Source organism: Lotus japonicus, chromosome 1 (assembly GCF_012489685.1).
Source record: "Lotus japonicus ecotype B-129 chromosome 1, LjGifu_v1.2".
NCBI lineage: Eukaryota > Viridiplantae > Streptophyta > Magnoliopsida > Fabales > Fabaceae > Lotus > Lotus japonicus.
This window is the reverse complement of record NC_080041.1, coordinates 123,063,032-123,086,023: the sequence shown is the minus strand read 5'-3', so window position 1 is coordinate 123,086,023 and position 22,992 is coordinate 123,063,032. Positions and strand designations below refer to the sequence as shown.

At 38.2% G+C, this 22,992-nt stretch overlaps 3 protein-coding genes and 1 long non-coding RNA gene across 5 annotated transcripts; 1 reads left to right on the top strand and 3 right to left on the bottom strand.

Moving 5' to 3' along the window:
• Window positions 1-253: 253 nt before the first annotated feature.
• Window positions 254-3,472, bottom strand: LOC130730119 (uncharacterized). The gene is made up of 3 exons (XR_009016249.1): window positions 3,118-3,472; window positions 2,180-2,276; window positions 254-1,517 (listed from the first exon to the last, which is right to left on the bottom strand). It is a non-coding gene; the product is annotated as an uncharacterized LOC130730119 (long non-coding RNA).
• Window positions 3,473-3,712: 240 nt separating this feature from the next.
• Window positions 3,713-11,178, top strand: LOC130723541 (probable 2-oxoglutarate-dependent dioxygenase AOP1; the record flags this gene model as incomplete). Its single annotated transcript, XM_057574620.1, has 4 exons — window positions 3,713-4,077; window positions 8,452-8,779; window positions 9,312-9,400; window positions 11,022-11,178. Coding segments are annotated over 4 exons (939 nt in total), but the record flags the coding sequence as incomplete, so codon positions are not given.
• Window positions 11,179-12,176: 998 nt separating this feature from the next.
• Window positions 12,177-15,880, bottom strand: LOC130730118 (UDP-sulfoquinovose synthase, chloroplastic). Its single transcript, XM_057582025.1, has 3 exons — window positions 15,710-15,880; window positions 13,921-14,988; window positions 12,177-12,769 (listed from the first exon to the last, which is right to left on the bottom strand). Exons 2-3 carry the CDS (start codon window positions 14,950-14,952, stop codon window positions 12,368-12,370), a joined length of 1,434 nt encoding a protein of 477 aa, XP_057438008.1. The 5' UTR covers window positions 14,953-14,988; window positions 15,710-15,880; the 3' UTR covers window positions 12,177-12,367.
• Window positions 15,881-16,960: 1,080 nt separating this feature from the next.
• Window positions 16,961-21,451, bottom strand: LOC130730117 (calmodulin binding protein PICBP-like). 2 transcript variants are annotated; one of them, XR_009016248.1, is made up of 4 exons: window positions 21,187-21,451; window positions 20,802-21,084; window positions 17,590-20,686; window positions 16,961-17,225 (listed from the first exon to the last, which is right to left on the bottom strand). XR_009016248.1 is itself a non-coding variant. In XM_057582023.1 (3 exons), the coding sequence occupies exons 2-3, from the start codon at window positions 21,072-21,074 to the stop codon at window positions 17,648-17,650; spliced, it is 3,312 nt and encodes a 1,103-aa protein (XP_057438006.1). In that variant the 5' UTR covers window positions 21,075-21,084; window positions 21,187-21,451; the 3' UTR covers window positions 17,292-17,647. The 2 variants fall into 2 exon arrangements, 1 of the variants encoding a protein (XP_057438006.1); XM_057582023.1 differs by lacking the exon at window positions 16,961-17,225 and having other exon boundaries at window positions 17,292-20,686.
• Window positions 21,452-22,992: the final 1,541 nt, after the last annotated feature.

Genomic DNA, 22,992 nt, shown 5'->3' with positions numbered 1-22,992 from the left:
AAAGGCAAACACTTTAAGGAGTCCAGCAGTATAAGACTCTCAATTGCATTTCTTAATGGCTTGGGTCAATAATTATTGGCTTCCTCTCTTATTCCTGAAAATTGATATCAAAATATCAGGACATTGAAGGTGTGAAAAACGACTAGAAGGGGGGGTTGAATAGAGTTTTGAATATAAAAACTTTCTCTTTAAGATTTAAAGTAAATCTTTTCGGTTTTTCTGAGATAGATGGTGCAGCGGATAAAGATAGAGAGAAGAGAAAAACACACAAGTATTTTATCCTGGTTCACTTGATAAATCCCTCAAGCTAATCCAGTCCACCCGTTAAGGTGATTTCTTCCTTCTTAGAATGAAGGCAATCCACTAATCAGATAATTGTTACAACTGCACTTGAAACCTACAAGTGACTAACAATACACTGACTTAGCTCACACTAAGATTCACTCTCTTAGTCTTCTCTAGGATCCGATCAACCTTGATCTCCTAAAGGAATCACCACTAAGATTCACTCTCTTAGTCTTCTTAAGGATACTGACCTACCCGGTCCCTTAAGGAAAATCAAACAACTGTTTGAGGTTGGTGTTTACAGGGGTTTGCTTCTAAATAAGCTGAGTGTAAACTAAATAAGAACAGATGAAGAAAGTAGAGGCTTGAATCTTTTCTTGTATTGCAGCTCTTGGTTTTTCTCGCTTAGCTTTCTTCTTTTCTTCAGCCTTTTATAGTCCAAGGTGCAAAGGATATTTCTGTTGAGAGAATATGACCGTTGGAGGGCATTTCTGGAACTTCCAGAACCTGCTGTGGCTGAACCTTGGTAGGTAGGCTTTTCAGAATAGTACACTGCTCTTGTACTTCTCGATAGAGACATTTGCCTTTAACCATTGACTTCTGATCAGAGTTATGCTTCGTGTTGGAACTTGTGAAGCTTGGTGATCAGAGTCAGAGGGATGCTTGGATCCTCTGACCTTCGTAACTTCTGCTTCTGGACCTTCAGAGCTTCTGAACCTTCAGAGCCTCTGGTCCCTCAGAGCTTCTGGTCTTCAGATCTTCTGATCCTCAGATCTTCTGATCCTCTGATCCTCTGATCCTCTGATCCTCAGATCCTCTGATCTTCAGATCCTCTGATCTTCAGATCCTCTGATCCTCAGATCCTCTGATCCTCAGATCCTCTGATCTTCAGATCCTCTGATCTTCAGATCCTCTGATCCTCAGATCTTCTGATCTTCAGAACTTCTGACGAATATATCTTCTGGTGTCAGAATCAGAACCTGTTTGTCAAAACACTCAAGACAAACATTAGAGTATCATAGTTGTTCATCCACAAATAAATACTTGTTATCATCAAAACATAGAGTTGTACCACATGACCAAATCTTGATCTTACAGACATTAGGCACACAAAACAAAAACATCTTAGAATGAAATTAAACAACAACACCACCTACATTTTCTTACCCAAGGGACTGCTACGGTGAGTGAAACTGATATCCTTGGAACCTCAGGAAAGGCTTAGATCAGATCTGCAAATTGGAAAGTTTCATCCACTTTGAGTGAGTCATAAAATATGCAATCACAATAGACAAAACACAAAACCCACTAATGAGTCCCATTGGCATTGGAAATTTTACCAACCACCTATAATGCTTATGCTTATCTAATACCAAAAGAGCAAAAAGATAGCTTGGAGATGAAAAATATTAAAAAGGGATTTTCTATTTCGTTTCCACATATACATACTTAATCTCTTAATTTCCTTCTTAGTCCCTAATTCCTACACTAGCCAACTTGTGTTGAATCACAACATGACCAGCTCCAACTCTATTACTCAAACTCTATTGAGCACCAACCAACCTACTGAATCGTAGAGCTTGTATAAGAGCTAAGCAAAGCTCTAAAGTGAAGCTAATTAGCTCTGTCTAAACTCTAAAGAATGTCTTAGTGACCTCACAATGCAATCAAACAGTCTTTCTGCCCTTCACTCATTTCCTGTACAACTAAAACTTTGATTTTAAAACATTCCTAAAGTCTCAGAGACCTGATTATCCCTCCATTCCTTATCATTTGAACTTGTTAATTTTAAGCCATTCATTCAATAATTATAGTGCAACAGTCCAATGCCCTCAAATCTAGCAGAAATTGAAACCATAACTAAAATCCCAAAGCAAACTGACTTCAGTCTTACTTGTGAATAAAAGCTTGAGTAGTGGATCACAAACACAAAACTGCAAGCATAGCCACGATAGATATCTTCTCATTCCTCCACAAGAACACATCAGCAGCTGCAATTAACGATTGACAAAAGGAGAAATAAGAGAGAATACAGCAAATAAAAAAGAAAATTAGCTCTAGATGAATGCACAAAAAAGGAATAGAAGCAGGTGGAGACGATCCTTCGGCCGATTTTTTACGCTTTAACACTAAAGATAGAAGAAGCTCTAGATGTTGATCCATACATTACTTTGGCCCCAATTGACCAAAATTAAATCATCATTCTCTTTAACACTCATATGATATGTCAGCAATAGCCACACCATCACAGAATCAAAAGAAAGTGGCTTCAATCCTTACGATGCAGCAAAAAACATCAAGAAAAGCTAAAATTGCTATGAAACAAATTAATACTGAGCAAGGTAAAGCTTTAAATAAACGAAACAACAAGTTGAACATGTCAATTTAAATAAATTAAACAGCAAAATAATGCTAACTTTCACCGAATGCATTCCTCGATTTGTTCTATTCGATCATACTTTCCTAACTTTCACCGAATGCATATTTGATACCAAAATAATGCTTCATGAATTCTATCGATTCCACCTTGTCATCTAGTGCTATCATTCACTGCTTGAAGTATTATATTAACAATAATTAACAATAATAGTTCCTATTCCTAATCTAATCAAACTTTCACCCATCGAAACAGAGATTTAACCAAGATTTCACTGCAGATGCTATATGAAAAGCAAAATGGCTAAATCAAGCATGAAACACATAAAAGGGAAATGAAACAGAAAAGGTTAAACCCTAGCTAGAAAGATCAGTGTTGAGCATAACGAAGAAACAGTGTTCAAAAATTGCAATGACTAAACAAAAAGAAGAGATGCAGAACCCTAAATCTCTTACCTGGTTCGATTGTCATTGGAAGATTCGCACCAGTGTGCAGGAATCGCGAATCGTAGAAGAAGAAGGGCGAGGCGAACACGGAGAGACGGAGAAAATGGAGTTCTTCGATCCAAATCTGGTGGAGAAGAAAGGCAAATCGCAATTCAATCCATGGCTGAGCTTTGCTATGGAAACCTTCGATTCGATTGAGAGGAACGCGAAGAGGAGAGGAGGCTTCAACCCATGACTGCACACTACGAAACCTTCGTTCTTCGATTGAGAGGAACACGAAGAGGAGAGGAGGTTTCGTTCTTTGGTTCTGAGAGTGTTGAACGTGAATCGTGAGACTCGTAATGAGTTAGGGTTCGCGTGACCTTTTTAATTTTTTTTTGTTAAATTTAACCCATTCTGCGGCGGCTGGTTTAACCGCCTCTGGTTTAACCGCCGCGAATATCTTAATAACCGCCACAACTTGAGTAAGACCGCCGCTAATTGTACTCAAACTGGGGCGCTTGGCTTAACCGCCTCTAGAGCTGCCGCAATATTACACTTTGCGGCGGTTTTTCTGGAACCGCCGCAGAATTTCCGCCCCTAAATGCTATTTTCCTTGTAGTGACATGAGTCATCTCAACTGCCTGTTGTTGACTTCACCGATGAAAACATGAAGCCTGGCACTGATGCATGGCTCTCAGCCTGCCATGTTGTGAGGACTGCCCTAGAGCACAATGGTTGTTTCGCCGCCCGCTTCAATAAAGTCGGCAAAGAGCTTCGCGACGCCGTTATCTCTGATTTGGACGAATTGTTTGGTCTCCCACTTGAAACAAAATCACAAAAAATCAGTGAAAAACTTTTCCATTGCTACTTTGGAGAAGCCCCCTTGTTTGCCTTACATGAGTCTCTGGCTATTGACAATCCATTATCCGCAGATGGATGTCGAAAATTCACCAATATCATGTGGCCTGAAGGGAACGACCATTTGAGGTAGGTCTACTTTTCTAAGATTTAACTCATCTAAAGTGGGATATCTAATGTAAGCTTTCAATATCGCAACCGACGGTTGATATGTATAACAAGCTATTGTATTTAGTAACTCTCTCACTTTAAATGAGTCGTCTTGTAAGGCCCGAGTTTTTAAGTTTATGATAAGTGAATAAACTTCTTATTCACGATTAGGGTTGATGTAATGTGAAGGGAAACCTGAACGAAAGTTTATTAAATGAAATATATTTATGAAGGAGAAAGTTCAGGAAAAGTCAAAGGATTGTATCGAAGTCGATTTAAGTTATAGCACGACTAATATTCGCATTTAAAACCTAGGACAAGAACCTTAGGAAACAAAACTATGTTCCAGCTTTGGAACACTATAGGAATATAATTTCCAACAAACTTCCAGCTTTGGAACACTGTAGGAATTTAGTCCAAAAATGTTTAGAGAAATATTAGAACTTCTCTTTTTCCATATATCACAATCATTTCGAGGCGAAACTCTAGGATCTACGAACGTCCGATTCCAATCATCGGAAGTTTGCCGAAAACGAATCCCTGGTTTTTCAAAACCCTAGAATCAACCGTCAATGAAGACTTTTTCTATTCAGAGCTTCAAATGAAGATTCTACACGCGTACACCCATTTCTCTTGATGATTTCAATCTTTCTTCAGAAGGAAGTTTTCCATTCCGACATTCGATGCAAAAAGTAACTTATCGGGTAAAATAGTTTTACACCGACTTTGCATTAGTCACCTAAAATATAAGGAGACCTCATTTTAGTTTTGGAATTCTTTCGCCAAAACCTATCTTAGAATTCATGGAGAATGAAGCCGGAAAAATCAGATTCGCGAAACTTTCATTTTACCGCGTTTTGCCAACCTCTATATATAGCCAAGAAATGAGAAAATATCACAAATTTCCACCATTTCTCTCCAAAACCTGCGAATTTGCTAAGAGGAAGAAGGAAGAAGAGCTTTTGTTCATTTCTTGCTTGATCGTCGATCAATCAGTTGTTACTTCAAGGCTTCGAGGTATAGTCGCTAATCCTTACCTCCGATCGCTTTTTCCATAGCTTTTCTGTAGAGTTTTCTGAGTGGATAGTTTATGGGTTTTTGCAAAACTATCCTGAATCTTTCATTTCTGATTCTAAACCTCTTCCTTATGCGCCCAAGATCACTTCTGCCGGGTTAGATTTTCCGTTATGTCGCCGGAATCAATTTTAGCCTTAAATACCCATTTTCGGAGTTTTTGAGGTAAAGCTTCAACCTTTAGGCTAAAAACTATCGCCTTAGCTTAGTGCTAGTAGGATTAGTTGTCATAAACGTCGTTGGTGACGTCCCTGCAAAATTTTATTTTTGGGATTTCAGTTTTGAAAATTCTAAGTTAAAAATCATGACCAAAATACCCCTGCGACAGTTTTTGATCCGATAATTTTTCTGAGTTCAGAATACCCTTAGTTACGGCTAATGAAAGCATAGGAACCAAGTTTGATCGAAGAAAAACCGAGCCCCATAATTGCACAAAGTGGCCGAGCCCTATTAGGGGGGAAGAGGAAAATTTCCTTTTCCGAAAACTTGTCTTTCGCGCTAGATTATCGTACCTTAGAGTATAGATTACTTCGAGTAACCTTAGTAAGTATCGATAGCTTAGTTTTCGATAGATTCTAATAGTATTTCTGTGGTTTTGCTCTAAAGGTGATTTTGAGGAATTCCCAGAGGAGCAAGCCTTTGATTGTGAACAAGTGTTAGGGGATCGTCCTGGAGAATCTACAGGTGAGGGCTTCTCACTGAATCTCTAGTTAATGCTTAGGGTCGATGTTTCGACATTGTTTACTGTTTATGCACTGGAATTGTGTGTGATTGGAAAATGTTTTCTGAGGCTTCGGCTGACAATGTAGATGATGCATCTACTGAATGTTTTTGAGATTGACTTACATGCTATGTGTTATGTGGGTAATCTAGGATGTGTGGTGCATGCTTTATATGCTAAGTGCTAAGTGTTTATGATGCGATTTATCGATATATGACATGTTGTTGATTGTGATGAATTGAATATGCTCTGTACTGGAATCTGAGTTTCTGAACGGTGAGAAAAGCGGGCAGGTCATGCCGATTTTATTTTGAGAGTTTTGAGGAAGCTTGAAAGGACGAATGAGATTCGGGCCTTGTTATGATGTTTATGGATCGAGACATTCTCTGGAGTCATTTGGGGATTAGGAGATCCCGAGAACTTATAGGATTTGCGATAAGACTAAAAGGATAATTATTTTGTAAAGAAAACTCATAAGACATTAAACAACCTCTAAATCTTTAAGTAATGGTAATAATCTCGGAAGGAAGCTTTGGATGCAAATCATAGTTTTGGAAAACGAGAAGTGTCGTCGGATCCCAGCATTGAGAAAGTTGAGGGGCTTCGAGTATGTAGATGTTGTGGTGCTGTTGGAGCAGCGTTTGTTGTTGTGCTGTTGGAGCAGCTATTGTGGTTGTGCTGTTGGAGCAGCTATGTTGTTGGGTGTATCTTCGACTTTGCGGCGCGAATCCGTATGTCCAAACCCGACGGGTTGGGCCGATTCGGCAATAATTGTTGACACGCGCGAATCCGTATATTCAATCCGATGGATTGGATCGATTCGGCGGTAGTCACTCAGGCACGCGTGAGTCCGTATGTTCAATCAGAGGGATTGGATCGATTCAGCGATTGCCATTTTACCTCGCGTGAATCCGTATGTTCAATCCGAGGGATTGGATCGATTCAGCGACAACTTTTCGACACGCGCGAATCCGTATATTCAATCCGATGGATTGGATCGATTCGGCGGTAGTCACTCAGGCACGCGTGAGTCCGTATGTTCAATCAGAGGGATTGGATCGATTCAACGATTGCCATTTTACCTCGCGTGAATCCGTATGTTCAATCCGAGGGATTGGATCGATTCGGCGATAGTCATTGGACACGCGCAACGTCCGTATGTTCGACTCCTTTGAGTGAACCGACTTGGCGTTGTCATTTGTTGCGTGTGCGAGTCCGTATGTCCATCCCGATGGGTTGGATCGACTCGACATGCCTAATTGTGGGAGTTGCGTGTGCGAGTCCGTATGTTCAACCCAAGGGGTTGGATAGACTTGACATGCCTAATTGTTGGGCTATCCTGGGGATAAGTCCGGGAAACCGGTAGTTTCCGAGTATGTGATACTCTTTGCTTGTTGAGCAGTTGTGACCCTCGGATTGAGATGAGTCGGATGATCCGGAGATCATCATGAGTTACTATGTTGATGTGAAGAAGTGTCTTTTGTCGCAGAATCGACTTTACCTTAGGGTAAGCTTTTAGAGACTTTAATTTACCTAGAACACGTGGCGACGTGTCGAGTGAGAGTCGGAGACGTTGTTTGACTAATCATCCTGCATTCATGCATACCGATTTAGTTGTCGAGTGTGATTGTTATTTGTTAATCCTATTTGGAACATGTTAATTGTTATTATTGCTGTTAAGTTCATTATGGAATATGCAACCCTAGGATGTTATCCCTAGCTATAAGCCTAAGTGGCTATTCTCTTATATATATATCTATTGGTGCTATTATTTATGTAATTCTTTGGAGTTGACCCTCGCGTCTTCTGTGTGTGCTTTGGCGGACAAACGCCCTTTGTCAGATGTCTTTGGCGGACTGGTTCACGACGGTTCACCCTTCGGGGGAAACTAGAGTTGGGATGCTGGAACAGGAGCGCATCGCGATAGCGAGCGGAGGACGGATGGTGTACATAGACTAGGTCGTTCTGGATTCAGATTCGGACGACGATCACGCTAGCATGTAGGATTGAGTGTTGGTATGAGCTCCTCGAGATGGGATTAGTGTAGGAGTAGAGTCTTAGCTCTGAACATCATTTGTTTTCTTTGGGGACAGGGTAGTTTCCCACCTATAGCTTTTTGTGTGGTTCCTTTACGGGAATCACTGAGAGTTGGTTGGACTTAAGAGGTCTTGTTTTAGGCCATCTGGGCTGACTTATTCTTATTTTGAGGGACAGTGTTGCAGACACTTGACCTTTCTTGTGGATTGTACCTTTTGCCTTCGGGCGTTACACTTTTCTTTCCGTCACTGGAGGTTTACTCGTGACGAGGTTACTACTACAGCGGGGGCTGTTTATATATTGTATATTAGTTCTGATTATTGTTATTGTTGGGTTTTATTTAATTCAGTCTTGTCTTAGTTATTATCGAAAAAAAAATATTTCACGTTTTTCCGCATTAAGTTTACTTTTGGTTACTAAAGTGACGCCACCGAAATCGGGGTGTTACACGTCTAATCCTTCTTTTTAGTAAACTTATATGTCATGTGAGTGATCAACAGGGTTTTAAATTGTGATTGCAGTGAAAGGATAAATGAGTATAGTAAGGTATTGGGAGAATTAGACCGATTGAGCATGAGGATGGTGTTTGAGAGCTATGGTGTGGATATGCAACGATGCGATTCTTTCTTAGAATCAAACAATTACCTTCTTCGATGCTTAAAACACAGAGCACCCCAGATGGATGAAGATAATGTTGGGTTGGATTCTCACACGGACTTGACCGTGACATCCATATTGCATCAGCTGAATAATGCGGATGGCTTGGAAATCAAACTGAAAGATGGGGAGTGGATCAGTGTTGATGCCTCACCCTCCATCTTTGTGGTCATGGCCGGGGATGTACTCAATGTGAGTATAATTAATGAACCTGGATTAATTGCCTGTAATGTTCATTTTACAATCGGTTGCGATTTGTGGACACTATTATCGTGACAAACAACGACATGTGCAATTTGTGGCAATTTTTAATCGCTACAAATTTAAAACTTGGCAATTTGTAAGGATTAAAAACTGTCACAAATTGCAGGTGTCATTCGATGTTTGCTAAAGACGGTGACGCCACCGACTAATTTCCTTTTCCAACTAGACAATAATTTAAGTTTAGATTTTATCAATTTCTAAGAATGATCAATCTCAGTCAGAAATCAGGATCATCCAAGATCTTCTAACATGTTGAAATTTCACATGGTACATTAAAATTTACTAATTTAGGGTTAATTTATCTCCTTTCTTATAAAAATTTAATGCGTCTCATAAATGTTTATTTCGTAAAGATAGACACAATATTTAATTTGACAATATTTTCACATGAAATGAGAGATTCTTAATCCAATCAATCTATATATCTGAAAATGATTTGTCTTGTTGATGGCCTATATAGGTGTGGAGTAATGGCAAGATAAGGCCATGTGAACACAGGGTTGTAATGAATGCAAAGCAAACCAGATACTCCATGGGACTATTTTCTTTTTGGCTTAAATGCATTTTGTGCCCCTGATGTTTCTGGGGCGTGCAAATGATACCCCTCTTCTAATTTTGTCGACGTTTGTACCCTCCATGAAATAAAAGAGTGTAGTCTTTACCCTTCCGTCAGTTCAACGTTAGTTTACTAACGGAGGGGCTGACGTGGCTTTTTTTTCTTTCTTTTTTCTGGCATGCCACGTGGATAATAGTAAAACAAATGGAAAAAAGGGGTGGGGGAGGATTTGAACTCGGGACCTAGAAGTAGCAAAACACCCATTTAACCAGTTGAGCTACATGCATAAATAATATATATTGTACGAAAATTAAATTTATATCATCTCCTTCATCATCATCAATTTTATATCCTCTTCTCCTTCCTCCTCCTTCTCCATCACAACACACACAGACTCTCCAATGCAGCATAAAGGGGCTAAAACATGAGAATTGTGTGTGTGAGTGAGCAGTATTGATTTTAAAAAATCCTAAAACTAACGCAAAATTTGAAATCAACCCAAATTAGGGTTCCATCCACTCACCTTTCTTCTTCTTCTTCTCTTTACCTTTCTTCCCCAATTTCCTCTATCCAATCTTCTTCTTCTCTTTACATTCCTCACCTGGAATGTCACTCCAGGGCACCCTCCCACACCAGATCACCCTCCACTAAGTCAAACAAAATTCTCAAGCACCCAACTCACGCACACACTCATCTTCAATTTTTTGGGAAAATTTCCACAGTGAAACACGCTGAAAATTTAGAGTCAATTCCTCTCTCTCACCAACCATGACATTCTTCCTCCTCCTCTTCTTCCATGGTGGCAGTACCATGACCTGAACGGTTCCAGAAATGGATCGGATCGGGTTTTTCACCCCACGCCGCGTCGTCGTCACTTGCTCTCTGGTTTCAGCGCTGCCACTTTGTCGTCGCACATCCTCGCTGTTTCCGCCACCACCGTCATCTCCTTTTCTGGTCCCAGCACCACCACTGCTCACTCTCGGATTTCGGTACAACTGCTCCTGTTTTAGCCCCTTTATGCTGCTGATTCATGGTTATGACCCACTTACAATATGACCCTTTTCTTTTTAATTTTTTTGTTTTGAATTTTGCTTTCATGGGTAATTGCCTAATTGGATTTGATTTTGAATTTTTCTAAATGCCATTCCCATCAGTTTTTGCTTCTCGTTCATCATCAGTAAGTGTTGCAAGCATTAGAAAACTTAACAGTACACTGATGACTGATGAAACTACATTTTTCTGGCAATTGGGTGTTTTTAGGTATTTGATGATCAATTTGATTTTGAGATTGTGGAGTCTGTGTGTGTTGTGATGGAGAAGGAGGAGGAAGGAGAAGAGGATATAAAATTGATGATGATGAAGGAGATGATATAAATTTAATTTTCGTACAATATATATTAATTATGCATGTAGCTCAACTGGTTAAATGAGTGTTTTGCTACTTCTAGGTCCCGAGTTCAAATCCTCCCCCACCCCTTTTTTCCATTTGTTTTACTATTATCCACGTGGCATGCCAGAAAAAAGAATAAAAAAAGCCACGTCAGCCCCTCCGTTAGTAAACTAACGTTGAACTGATGGAAGGGTAAGGACTACACTCTTTTATTTCATGGAGGGTTATAGTAAGGTGATGGAGATACCAGAGGAGCTAGTGAGTGAGCAACACCCCTTGCGTTATAAACCAACATTTGACCATTATGACTACCTTAGTTTCTTTGACAAACTGAAAATCAGAGAAACTTATCCCCGAATCCAAGCTTATTGTGGAATTTGAAGCCTACTGCAAAGTGAAGGAATTGATCTTGTGTCTATGAATCATAAAGCTGGGATCATAAGAGTTGGTTGCTGCCTACGTAGGTGTGCTCTTCTACTGTTGTTTGTACTTTTTTTTAATAATTCATTGGCTACAATTGTAGACGATGATCCCTCGTACATGCCTCTTGTTATAAATTATAATAACAGTCTAATTTTTGTGGCTGATGTAGGACAGAATGTGTGTATAATAAATAATGTTATTTCTGTTCTATGAACATTTCTCCCAAAATTGTCCCTGAACCCTACAAGCAAATTGGTGCTTCATCTCTGCTGGACTACATTAGAGCACATGTAAACACACCATTTCAATTTCCCTTCCCCTTCTTTTTCATTGAGTTGCGATGACAGAAAATAAAATCAAAAGCCAAAAAAAATTAGAAGAAACTCTTTCTCAACAATATAACCATGAAATAGAGCTAAAAACATCTAGAACAAAAAATGACCTAAAATATTGAAAGAAACACTAGAATAAATAAAAGAATTCCTACCACGAGGGAGAATCAAACAAAGAAAATATCTAAACAAGACCGGGCGAGAAATGATTCTGATTTGATACCATCGCTGAAATCTCCGCCATGGCGGATGTTGATTCAGCCTCACTTCTTCAAAGAATTAAAAGACTCATCAGTTCTTCCTCTTTCACCCACTACCAGTCATGTCCTTGCCAAATTCATGCTTGCTCTTGCAAGCGCGAAGTTTTTCGATAAAAACTTTTAAACTTAATTATATCAAACTTAATTTTACTCTACTGAAAAACATAGAGACTCGGTTATTTTTCATACACTTATGTCCATATGCAGTTGTTTACTTGTTTTGTATCCCGACGTTTTACACATATGATGTACTGTTATAAGTAAACCAGTATGTGTACATATACTTCCAAATGCTCAAACAGAAAACACAAGAGCAGTACCTAACTCTAGCTGCGGATATGGCTGTGGAAAAGCACTTTCAAGGTTGAAACAATAAACTCTAATCTACATTAAGGTATGAAGGTTTCACAAAGATGCATCATTCCTTGGATTGGATAGCATACAAATCCTACAATATCTCAATTTAAAATATTCAAATCAATGCAGCATAATCTAATCACAAGTAAGAGCCATCATGCCTGATGAAGTTACACCAGCAGCAATGAACCCACCTTCTTAGGCTGGAACAGTTTTTGTTTTGACCCCAACTTTTCTCCAAGAAACGCCAGGCATGATTTGTTTCGTGTCAACGCGATCTTTGTACTGAACAGTAAAGTTGAGAAGCGAGTCAAGGAGAGAATCCGAAAGAAAGTGTGGTTTCAGTCCCAGATCAATGAGTTTAGTGTTCTTGCAGTTGTAGTAATGCTCCTCTAACTCCACTCTTGGGTTAGGCACAGACATAGTTTTTACATCAAGGCCTAGCTTCTCACCAGCTTTTGTAACAAGGTTGGCAAGTTCACTGACTTTGAACTGCTCAGTGAATTGATTGAAGACTCGGAACTCCCCAGGGTTTGCAGGGTTTGCAATGGCAAGTTCAACACATCGAACGGTATCTCTAATGTCAAGAAAGCCCCTAGTCTGAAAAATGTGCATTTCAAAAATCAGACAAAAATTTAGCAGCAGAGCATTTCATAAATTTATTAACAGTTCAACTAAATGTTAGGAAGAGAACAAAAAGAATTTAGAGCAATAAAAGAATCATACTATGCTATTATTAGAACCGTCATGGAACAAGGTGTACATGGAAGTGATATAAAAACAACATTTAACAAAGTACAACAGTGGGTAGGCTAATCAGTTATTATCAACAATTCTCAAATAGCTAACTTTCATCTGTTCACTACTTCCCGCATTATAATATCTTAACAGCAATGGATGCTCAGAGAAGTGAATTCAAAATCCCTAGACGCTTAATGCAATAGAAATCTATAAGCTAAAATCATGCATGGCTCTGCAGGAGAAGGGGAGTAACAATATTGGTAACTTTATAATGTGAACCAGGATGAAAACATAAGTATAAAGTACTTAGTTAGGCAAAAGACTACTCATCCAACTCAAATCAACTACTCTCCAAAAAAGGACATTATGTTCAATCAGCAAACTTTATTACATATGGTATATAAAGTGTATTTAAAACCCAACCATGATAGAAATCCTAAATTAAATACAGTTCTAGATAAATCCTAATGAAATACATAGTCATAATAGAATCTAAGTTTTCTAACACCAAAAATCCCATAAAAGGTGTAAGATTACATTTTGTCAAGAATAAAATTCCTAAAAATAAGAAGAGAAGTCATAATCCTAAATCACATAATAAAGAGCTGCAAATATTTTTCAATCCTGTAAATTTGTTATGTTTGATTTTAGTTTCAGTTAAAACTTTATTCAGTTTAGTGAAGGACTAAAACCACGTGACTTCTTTATTTTAGAAAGACTAAAACTGAAAAAAAAAATCATAGGCTCTAATAAAAACAAAATGTGTCAATTTTATAGGGACGATGGTTAAAGCTTCATCATTGAAAAATGTGGGGACACCTCTAAGAAAATTCATCATTGCTCCTTGGTTCTATTCCATGATTCTGCTTCAGTTGTCGTCTAACACACAATATTAACATGTCCTTATTCAAAATAAACCAATTATTTTGTCCTGACATCGCATTTGGGAATCATCAACGGCTAGTCTTCTACTTATCAGTAAACAGTAAACAAATAGATGGGTATTTTACCTGGCCTCCTTTACCATATACAGTGAGTGGATGACCAACAGCAGCCTGGACACAGAACCGGTTCAATGCAGTTCCAAATATTGCATCATAATCAAACCTGTTATACAGCTCTTCATGCATTGCAGTTTCATCTGTTATTACCCCATACACCACTCCTTGGTTCAGATCAGTCGCTCGAATCCCCCATGCTTTGCAAGTGAAGGCTATGTTATGCGAATCATGTACCTTACTTAGATGATAGAACGAGCTGGCTTGCTTGGGATATGGCAAAGTATCTGTCCTCCCATTGTGAGTAATGGTAATATAACCTTCCTCGATATCAATATTCGGAGTCCCATATTCACCCATGGTCCCAAGCTTAACTAGATGACACTGCTCCCTATACTCTTTTATCGCAAAGAGCACATTCAGTGTCCCAATAACATTGTTCTGTTGTGTATACACAGCTCTTGACCGATCTATCATAGAGTAAGGAGCAGATCTCTGTTCCGCAAAATGGACAACAGCATCGGGTTCATATGACTTGAAGGTTTCAGCTAAGAACTCAAAGTCACATATGTCACCAATGTAGAGCTCAATACTTTTTCCGGTAAGAGCTTTCCAGCGGTGAAGGCGATTCTGGATGGAGGAAATTGGTGTTAGAGAATCTAGTCCAAGCTGGTGATCAAAAAGGCGTCGAACAAGGTTGTCAACTATGGCAACCTCATAACCCTTGTTAGAAAGGTGGAGGGCAGTTGCCCAACCACAATAGCCATCTCCACCAAAGACCATGACTCGCTTTGCTTTAAAAGGGTCGCCAGAGCTAGTTTGAACTGGGGTATCCTGGCTAGTTGAAACTGCAGCAGCATGTACTGCAGAAAAACTTTTTCTCGGCTTCTGGTCTCGCAAGGAAAGCCTTCTAAGTGGAGATCTGGAATTATTGCAACCAACCATTACAGAAAATGGTGTTGAACATTGGTTAAGGGGTTTTAAGTAAGGTTTATTTCTAGAAGATATAGTCAAGGAGCACGATGATGATAGTAATTGAGCCATCTCAATCACAAGTTTCACAAACTACTTTGAACTTACCTGAAACAAGAATTAAAATCCTGTCATTTGCATTTCACTTCAAACCATCTTAAATACATAGTTCGCACAGCAAGTAATAATAAGACAAGGACTCACGGTCATAATTTCCAACTTTGTGGAACAAAAGCAACTAATCAAGCATAAAGACCGGTAATTTCAAGAGCAAGCATCAAAACAAAACAACACGAGGACTAGACCAACTTCGAGAAATGGAAGAAAAGCAATGATAATAACTATTAACTTGAAAGACAGGAAATAATCACTGTGAAGATCAACAAATTAACCACTTTCATGACCTCAAAACATTGAACACCATTTACCCGAACATTGCGAAAAAAATCAGTGTCTCGCTAAAAATGAATACTCATAGTAAAGGCCATTCATTTGCATTGCCCTTCAAATAACAATAGAGCACTTAGTTCCACTTTCAAGTAATTCCAATTCACGGACCCAATTTTCAAATTGAAGCAGATATTCTTAGTTTCATAAGCAAGCATCAACATGATACTAAACAGGGTAAATTAGAAACAACAAAAAGAGCTAAACCCACTTAAAGAAACAAACAAAAGAAAAACCAAGTTGTTCCATTTTCATGCCCTCAAGACACAGAACATCATTTGATCCATGCCCATTTTTCATAGGAAGATGGAAACCGACATAACAACTCAAGCTAAGAACAACGTAAATTGCAACAGATGGTACTAGTAAGTGAGTGGTTTACCTTGGAGAAACCGAAAGTGGAGCAGTTAGTGGAGAGTGAAGAGTCAAACAGACTTGACCCTTTGGTTCTGGTTCCGGATAAACCCCTGCCAGTGATGATCCTTGGGTTTCAACGATGGATGATGAGAAGGGATGAAGGGGAATATCCGTTTATTCTTTGTTCTTTCTTTACTGGTTTAGCTCTTTGTTGCTGGCCCAATTTGTACAACTCCCATTGTATCTCTTCGGCCCAATTTTTATTCATATTTATAAACTTCTAAAAAACTGGAAAATACCTGAGATTTGAAATATTAGAACTAAATACAGGGTAGGGACGAATGTTTTATTTTGGTTGTGGTTAGTTCAATTCGTCTCATAAGTATGAGGTTGGAGGTTCGATCCTCGCTCATGGGAATGAAACGTATTTTATGATTAGCTGTCTACTGCTTGGTCCGAGCGTAAACGACGAGTGAATTAGTCACTGCTGTCGGCGGTGGATACCTTAGGCTCAAAAAGTAAAATAAAACAAAATATACAATTTTAGTTTTATTTTGTCTTGTTGATAGATGTTGTCACATGTTTAAGAAACATTGACATGTCTCTCCCAATAAATACTTTTCCCGAGATTCGAACTTTTGGAATTTAAACTTGTGTTATCATTCTTACGAGGTATAACTTACTTATTACTGTATATCTTCTTTACTTCAAGTTTCAAGAATCTTACCTTGTTGGCTACACAATTTTAGTTTATCGGCATGTAACAATCAAAATCTTTAAAAAGAAAAAAAAACTATCAAATTCTAATTATATTTCATTAATAGTTTAATACTATTTAAATGTATTTACTCTTTAGTTTTCACTCTGTTGTCAAAGCATATCGATTGGGAAGCGGTAATGCACAAGAACCATTTTCTTCCAAGTGGTCACCTAGATCTCACAGGCGAAAATCGAACAAACAGCTTTATGTCTTATGAGGGGGAAATGGTATGTCATTACCAACTAAACCAACATGTGTTGGTAGTAAAGTAGGTTCCTTGAGGCAGGCTTTTTTTTTATCAGCCTTCCTTGAATCAGGTAATCCAATTATTATTCAGTATGGAACACCCTTTACCCCATATACATATGTGGCTTATTTGACAGGGATTTTCAATTGGGCACAATAATTTAGAACTCAGAAACCATGATTAGGGTCCATGTATAATCCACATGTGCTAATGAAAAGAAGCAAATAAATCAAGTAGTTATGACTTTTTACTTCTGTGGATGTTTGGAAGCAGGATAAGAAGTCTTTACTGTCAGAAAAAGAACATATTTATACAAAACAAATTAGGCCATTCTAATATGTTCCCAAATAAAAGATATACATCACGATATAGCTAAGATTGTACTACAGAGATCTTTGATACAAAACAACCAACACTCTCTAAAGTTTCTTCCTAAGAGACATTAAAATATCTGAGGTCTCACACAATGTTGTGACAAACTAAAAACTACACAATCATCCCAAAAATTATGATCACACTGATATCCTTTTTTACCTGCACATAAGAGGAAAGAGTGAATCAGGCTCCTCAAGAAAGTAGCATATAGCTTGGCACAATTACTTCTTAAAATATGATAATCTTTTTATTGATGATTCAACATATCTCTTCCTTCTCTGTTACCTTGCCTCAATCGTAATTCATCAAATGACAAGATTATAAACACGCCTACTTGATATTTCTTATTTTGGATATGATTTGCTTGTCCTAGACATTTTCTGATTTTCACAGTTTTACAGTCTCTATGTTATTAACAAATGTCCCTCACTCTAGAATACCTCAAAGAATAAAAATAGCGGAAGAGCAAATTGAAATACACAAAAAAGTTGGAACTTTCTGCTTGTGGAGGTTAATTTTCTACCTGCTTGTTTGGCTTGAATGTATTTTGCTCACAATGTTCTTCTGCTACATGACCAGTTTCAGCTTTTTATGGTTGGTGTGACCGTTTCAAAAGCTTCCACTAGCAGCTCCACTTTTCTTCTCCTAGCTGGGGTTAGTTTCGAAACAACCTGTCGAAGCGCATAATCAAGCATCCATTCTTCTTGGCCTTTTCTTGCTTCCATGTCTTGATGCCTTAACAGAACTTTTTCAGCTTCAGAATCAGGCTCTATAGGTAGATATCTAGGCCCTCTTGGGTTGAATTTCCTTACTTTTTCCAATGCCTTGATGAATCTCCTGAGCAGGATCACTTTTTTAAGATTGCTCCAACTTCTATGCATTGGCTGGTTTGGTTTGTTTCCCTCCTTTTCTGCTGGTTCTTCCTTTTCTTCTCGGGTTATTCTGTTTCCGCGTTCTATTGTTTCTTCCTTTTGGTTCAGACCTTCGCTGTTGATCCTTTCAGTGAGAGGCTGTCTGTCCGGTAACTGGTCCTGATCATCTGGAAGGATTGAATCAATTGCTTCTTCTACCATCTTGATGGCTTCAATCTGTCGGAGTTCTATGTCCCGGTCGGCTACTTGCTCCTTGAAGTGCATATCTTGATTAGTCACAGGTTTGTTTTCATAAGAGACCGAAGTTCCTTGAGTTCTGCTCCCTTCATCCACAGACTCTTTCTCATCAATTACTGAACTGGAATTGTTTTCAGCCATATCAGATACCATGTGCTTATACACCATGTACCACATTCCTTTATAGCCTTGTTTTTCTTGGTGGGTCTCAGGTTCTGCAACAGCACTCTTAGGAGCTTCAGATTGTAGGTGTGGAGGTTCATCTAACAGGTTTGAAGATGATCCTGAACCAACCAAATTAGATCTGAGTGATCTAACAAGACCATTCAGGATAAAACTTTTGGACACAGAAAGCTGTTCCACATGATCACCAATCTTATCCTTGGTTTCAGCATCTCTTCCAGATGACTCAGATTTGATATTTGAATTTTCTGTGTCCAAATTTGATATCAAATCTTCTGGAACTTCATTGACTATTTCATTGGTTGGAGTCTCCTCATGAGAGGTGTTTATAATTTCATCTGGCTTACATAAGGAATGTGATCCAGAATCTTCAATCTCTCCATGATAAATATTATCATTGTCAATTGAGATCTTCTCCCCATCATCAAAACTTCTGGCTAAATTTTGCTTTCCACTGAAGTCATCTTCAATGGTTCCAGGAGAGTCGAGACATCTTTCTTTGAGCACAATAGAATTTTGCAGTTCAGGAACTGTACTATGAATTTCATTATCTGAAAGTTCCATAGTACTATTGAGAGAACATGATTCTTTTCCGAGCAATATCTTAGTAGAAAAATCATGAACCTTTCCTTCATCTGTTTCTTCTTTGCTATGACCTGAGAAATCATCAAGGGATTGAATTGGATGTGCTTGAGGCTCCACTGTTGCAGAAGACTGCTGGCTAACATCAGTATCTTGAAATGGCACAATTGTTTCAAAAGCTTCTATTAAGAGTGTAACTCTTTGTCTTTGAGCCGGTGCGAGTTTCGATATAACCTTTTGAAGTGCATAGTCAAGCATCCATTCCTCAGCTCTTTTTCTCTCTTCTGCTGTTTGGTTCTTGAGAAAAACTTTTTCTGCTTCCGAGTTAGCATCTGAAGGCAATTGTCTAGGTCTTCTGAGATTGATGTTTCTTACCTTCTCCAATGCCTTTACAAACCTTCTCAAGAGTATTATCTTTTTCAGATTGCTCCAGCTTTTGGGTGTTCTTTGATCAGGTTTAGCTCCCATCGTCTGTTCTTCTTTAAGAGATTCAGTTGATGTCAATGTATTCCTTTCTTCTCCAGCACCTTCACTCTTTTCTTGGACTACCTCGTCCAATCCAGTGCCTCTATGTTTGAAACTATCATCAGAAGAGAGGCCTTCAGCTTCAGGAAGAAGAATTTCATCAAATGCTTTCTGCACAAGTTCAATTACATTCTTATTGTCTTCATCCATGTCCTGATCAGCTTCACAACTACTCTGACTAGAAGAGCTGTTTACTCCATCGAACGCAGGACCATCTAGCTCTCTTTCTTCCTTTTCCTTCCCTTCAAAAGGCACCTTATTCTCACATTTCCCTGCATTACTTAGTACTGCATGCTTATACATCATGCGCCACATTTTTATATATTTCTGATCTCTTTCCTGAATTCCATTGGCCGCATCAGTAGCGCTTGCAGTTTTAGTAGGATCTTCCTCTACAGAACTTATCTGCTGCACTTCACAATCTGGCTCCACATCAGTAGTGCTAGGAACTTTAATAGGATCTTCCTCTACAGAACTTATCTGCAGTACTTCAAAATCTGGCTCCATATTTTTGCCTTCTGTAGTTACTCCGCCATCCAATATCTCAATATCAGTAGCAGACAACTTGACTGCATCTGTTGTTGATTCCATAGTAGCACTTTCATCAATTTTCTTGGATGCATTCACATTCTTGTCATTCTTTTCATCTTCACTCTGAACAGTTTTGGTTTTCTGATTGGATTTCCTAGCATTACTAAACTGCTTTGATCTGCCATCAATTTTCATGGACTTTTGTGCCTTCAACATTCGCCTTCTCGTCGACACAAATTGCTTCACCGGAGGCGAATCATCGTGGTGGCGATGACCATGAAGAGAGCAGTAACTAAATGTACAAACCTTCATAGCTGATGCACCTTGAGAAACAGTTCCCTCTTCTGGGAGATCAATGTGATCAGTGAAATGGGAATCCTTGAGAGCAGAAGAACAGGTGGCTTTACTCAACCTTGATCCTTCTAGGGATTTAGACTTCTGAGGGCCTTTATCCATGGAAGAATTCCTTGATTTGAAAGTGGGGACTTTTGTCAAGAATCTTACAGGCTTCAGGCTCAACCTTCTGGTAATGACTCTCTGGGATCTGTCACCACCAGCATCACTGCCATTAAGGGTTTCAGATTGCTTTCTTGTTGATTTTGGTGCTTTTGAAGTTGCAATCTTGATTGATCTTGATGACTTTCTAGTCAAACTCCTCTTTAGTTTCAAAGTAAGAACTCTTTGTGAACTCTGCCACAAGCAGCAATGCATCATTATTTATCTCTCTATGATTTAATCTCCCTAACAATTGAAACTACTCAAATCATGTTTACAAACTATCAGATTTCATAATCAGAAAACTAACCTGAAAACCATCCTTTGCATGAGAACTGCTTGTAGTACCCTTCATGTAACTTGGTGATGCATCTGCCATTTCAATTGGGGTTTGCTCCTCTGAACCTTCTGTGGTAACAGATGAGAGAATTGAGAGATTATCATGTTGGGGTTTCCCTCCTTTGGACAATCTTTGAAGCCTTATTGATCTCACTTTCTTCAGTTTCTTCTTGGAATCCAATTTTCCTCTGTTTTCTTGCTGGATGGAAACAGAATCCTCTGCTCCAACCTTCTGATTGGTCATTTTGCAGAACCTGTTCAATTCATAAAATCAAAATTATGGATTGAGTAACAAATTTGTAACACACTAACTCTATCAAGGAAATTCAATGGAGAAAGAAAAAAAAAGACTGAACCTGATTTTGTATTATGATTATGCTTGAGAAATGGTTTTTCTTTTCTTGAAGGAAACTACAAGGTAGAGAGTCCAGAGTGATAACTTTGCAGACTGCTACAGTTGTCTATGTTTTCTTCTAAGTTGTATGAGAATCCAGATATTATTATTATTATTAGAGGGAAGAAAATTCATGTGGAACTTTTGGCTTTGTGTTCAGAATTGAACGTGTCAAAAGATAAAAGAATGTGAAACGGGAGCTGGAGGTGCTTGAGTTGGATGAGTGTGTTCAATGTTTTGTGTTGAATTGACTTGGCTTTTGGTCTATTGGCTCAACGTGGAGACTGTGTATTATGTGTTTGATATATTATTTTTCTTCTAGATGTATTTTTTTTTATTTCTTTGTGGGGGTCATTTATATATGATACATCCTTAAAATTTCTTATACGAAAGACATGAGTAATATCATTATTTAATTCCAACAAACACCTATTCTGTTATGCTACAAAACAATGAAAGTGATTTAACTTTCATGGGTGGCTTCAATATTTTATAATATTGATAGATTATAAAATATAGTTAATGATTAGTTCTTAAGACAGATATGCAAAGTCTACTACTTAAGTAATTATAAGCATATTCTTTGTTCAATGACAGTTGAGATTGGAGGACTAATGGTTTGGCAGCTATAAAAAGTATGGTGTGAAATTTCCATGAACATGATGTGGTGTGGTGGCAAACATATCAGGCTTGTGTTCATTGTGAGACTAATGCAACCCCACCACCATCCACCAATTTGTTCACTCCTTTCTCCACCGTAACGTAAAGTATCTCCTATCCACCTGTATAAGCCTAAACAATGTCATAAAAAAAGTTTCATTTTTTCTTCAAGTAGTTTACTTTGTGAATTTCAGACTAAATCTATTCGTATGTATATAAAATGGGGTCATGAGAGGTAAATCAAAAGCACTTAAAGATAAGTAGGTACTAGGTAAGGAGTTTGATAACTTCTTGTTGTTCATGATTTCTAACCTCATCCTAACTTTCATGATGTGAGATAGAGAACAAACTTCATATGAACACACCGAAAAAAACAACACTACAATGTTATAGAATTAGTGTGTGTTTGGATTTCAGTTTGCAAAACAGAGTTTAAGTGAATGTGGGTTTGCGAAACGGAGTTTAGTTGAAAGTGAGTTGTTGTAATGTGATTAATGTTTGGATATTTTTTTTGAAAAGTAAGTTTGACAATGAATATTGTTTGGATAATATTATTTAAAAGTACTTTTGGATGTGTATAATTATTAATTTCAGGCATGAGTAGCACCCCAACCAACTTTCAATCAATAGAGAAGTTACAAATTCCCTCCTTCCATCTAACGTACGTTTAGAGCCCAAACTCAGTTGAGTCAACTAGAAAAAAAATAGCCAAACAAGTGGGTGCAGAATTCTATGCATTATGAAAGTACTTTGAGGGATGTCAACCCAAAACCAAACATAGCCTTAAACACTACGATTTGTTCACAAATCCACAATCCAACAAAAAAAAATCAAAATATAAACAAGGAATATTAAGATAACTTTTGCATCAAAAGTAAATCCATAATTAATATTATTTTTATATTTCATTGAGAAAACCCAAAAGCACCCACAAGTTAGACAAAATTTACTAGAATTCTTCAGTATAAATGAACATGTATTTACGTTGAGGGAGGACTCCTTTATATAACAAGGAGTCTCTTGAATGGTAATAACAACCTGGTCCATTACCATTAGGCGCAAGGAGAATCTAGCAATTACAATTATTTAGGGGAGAGAAAATTGAGGA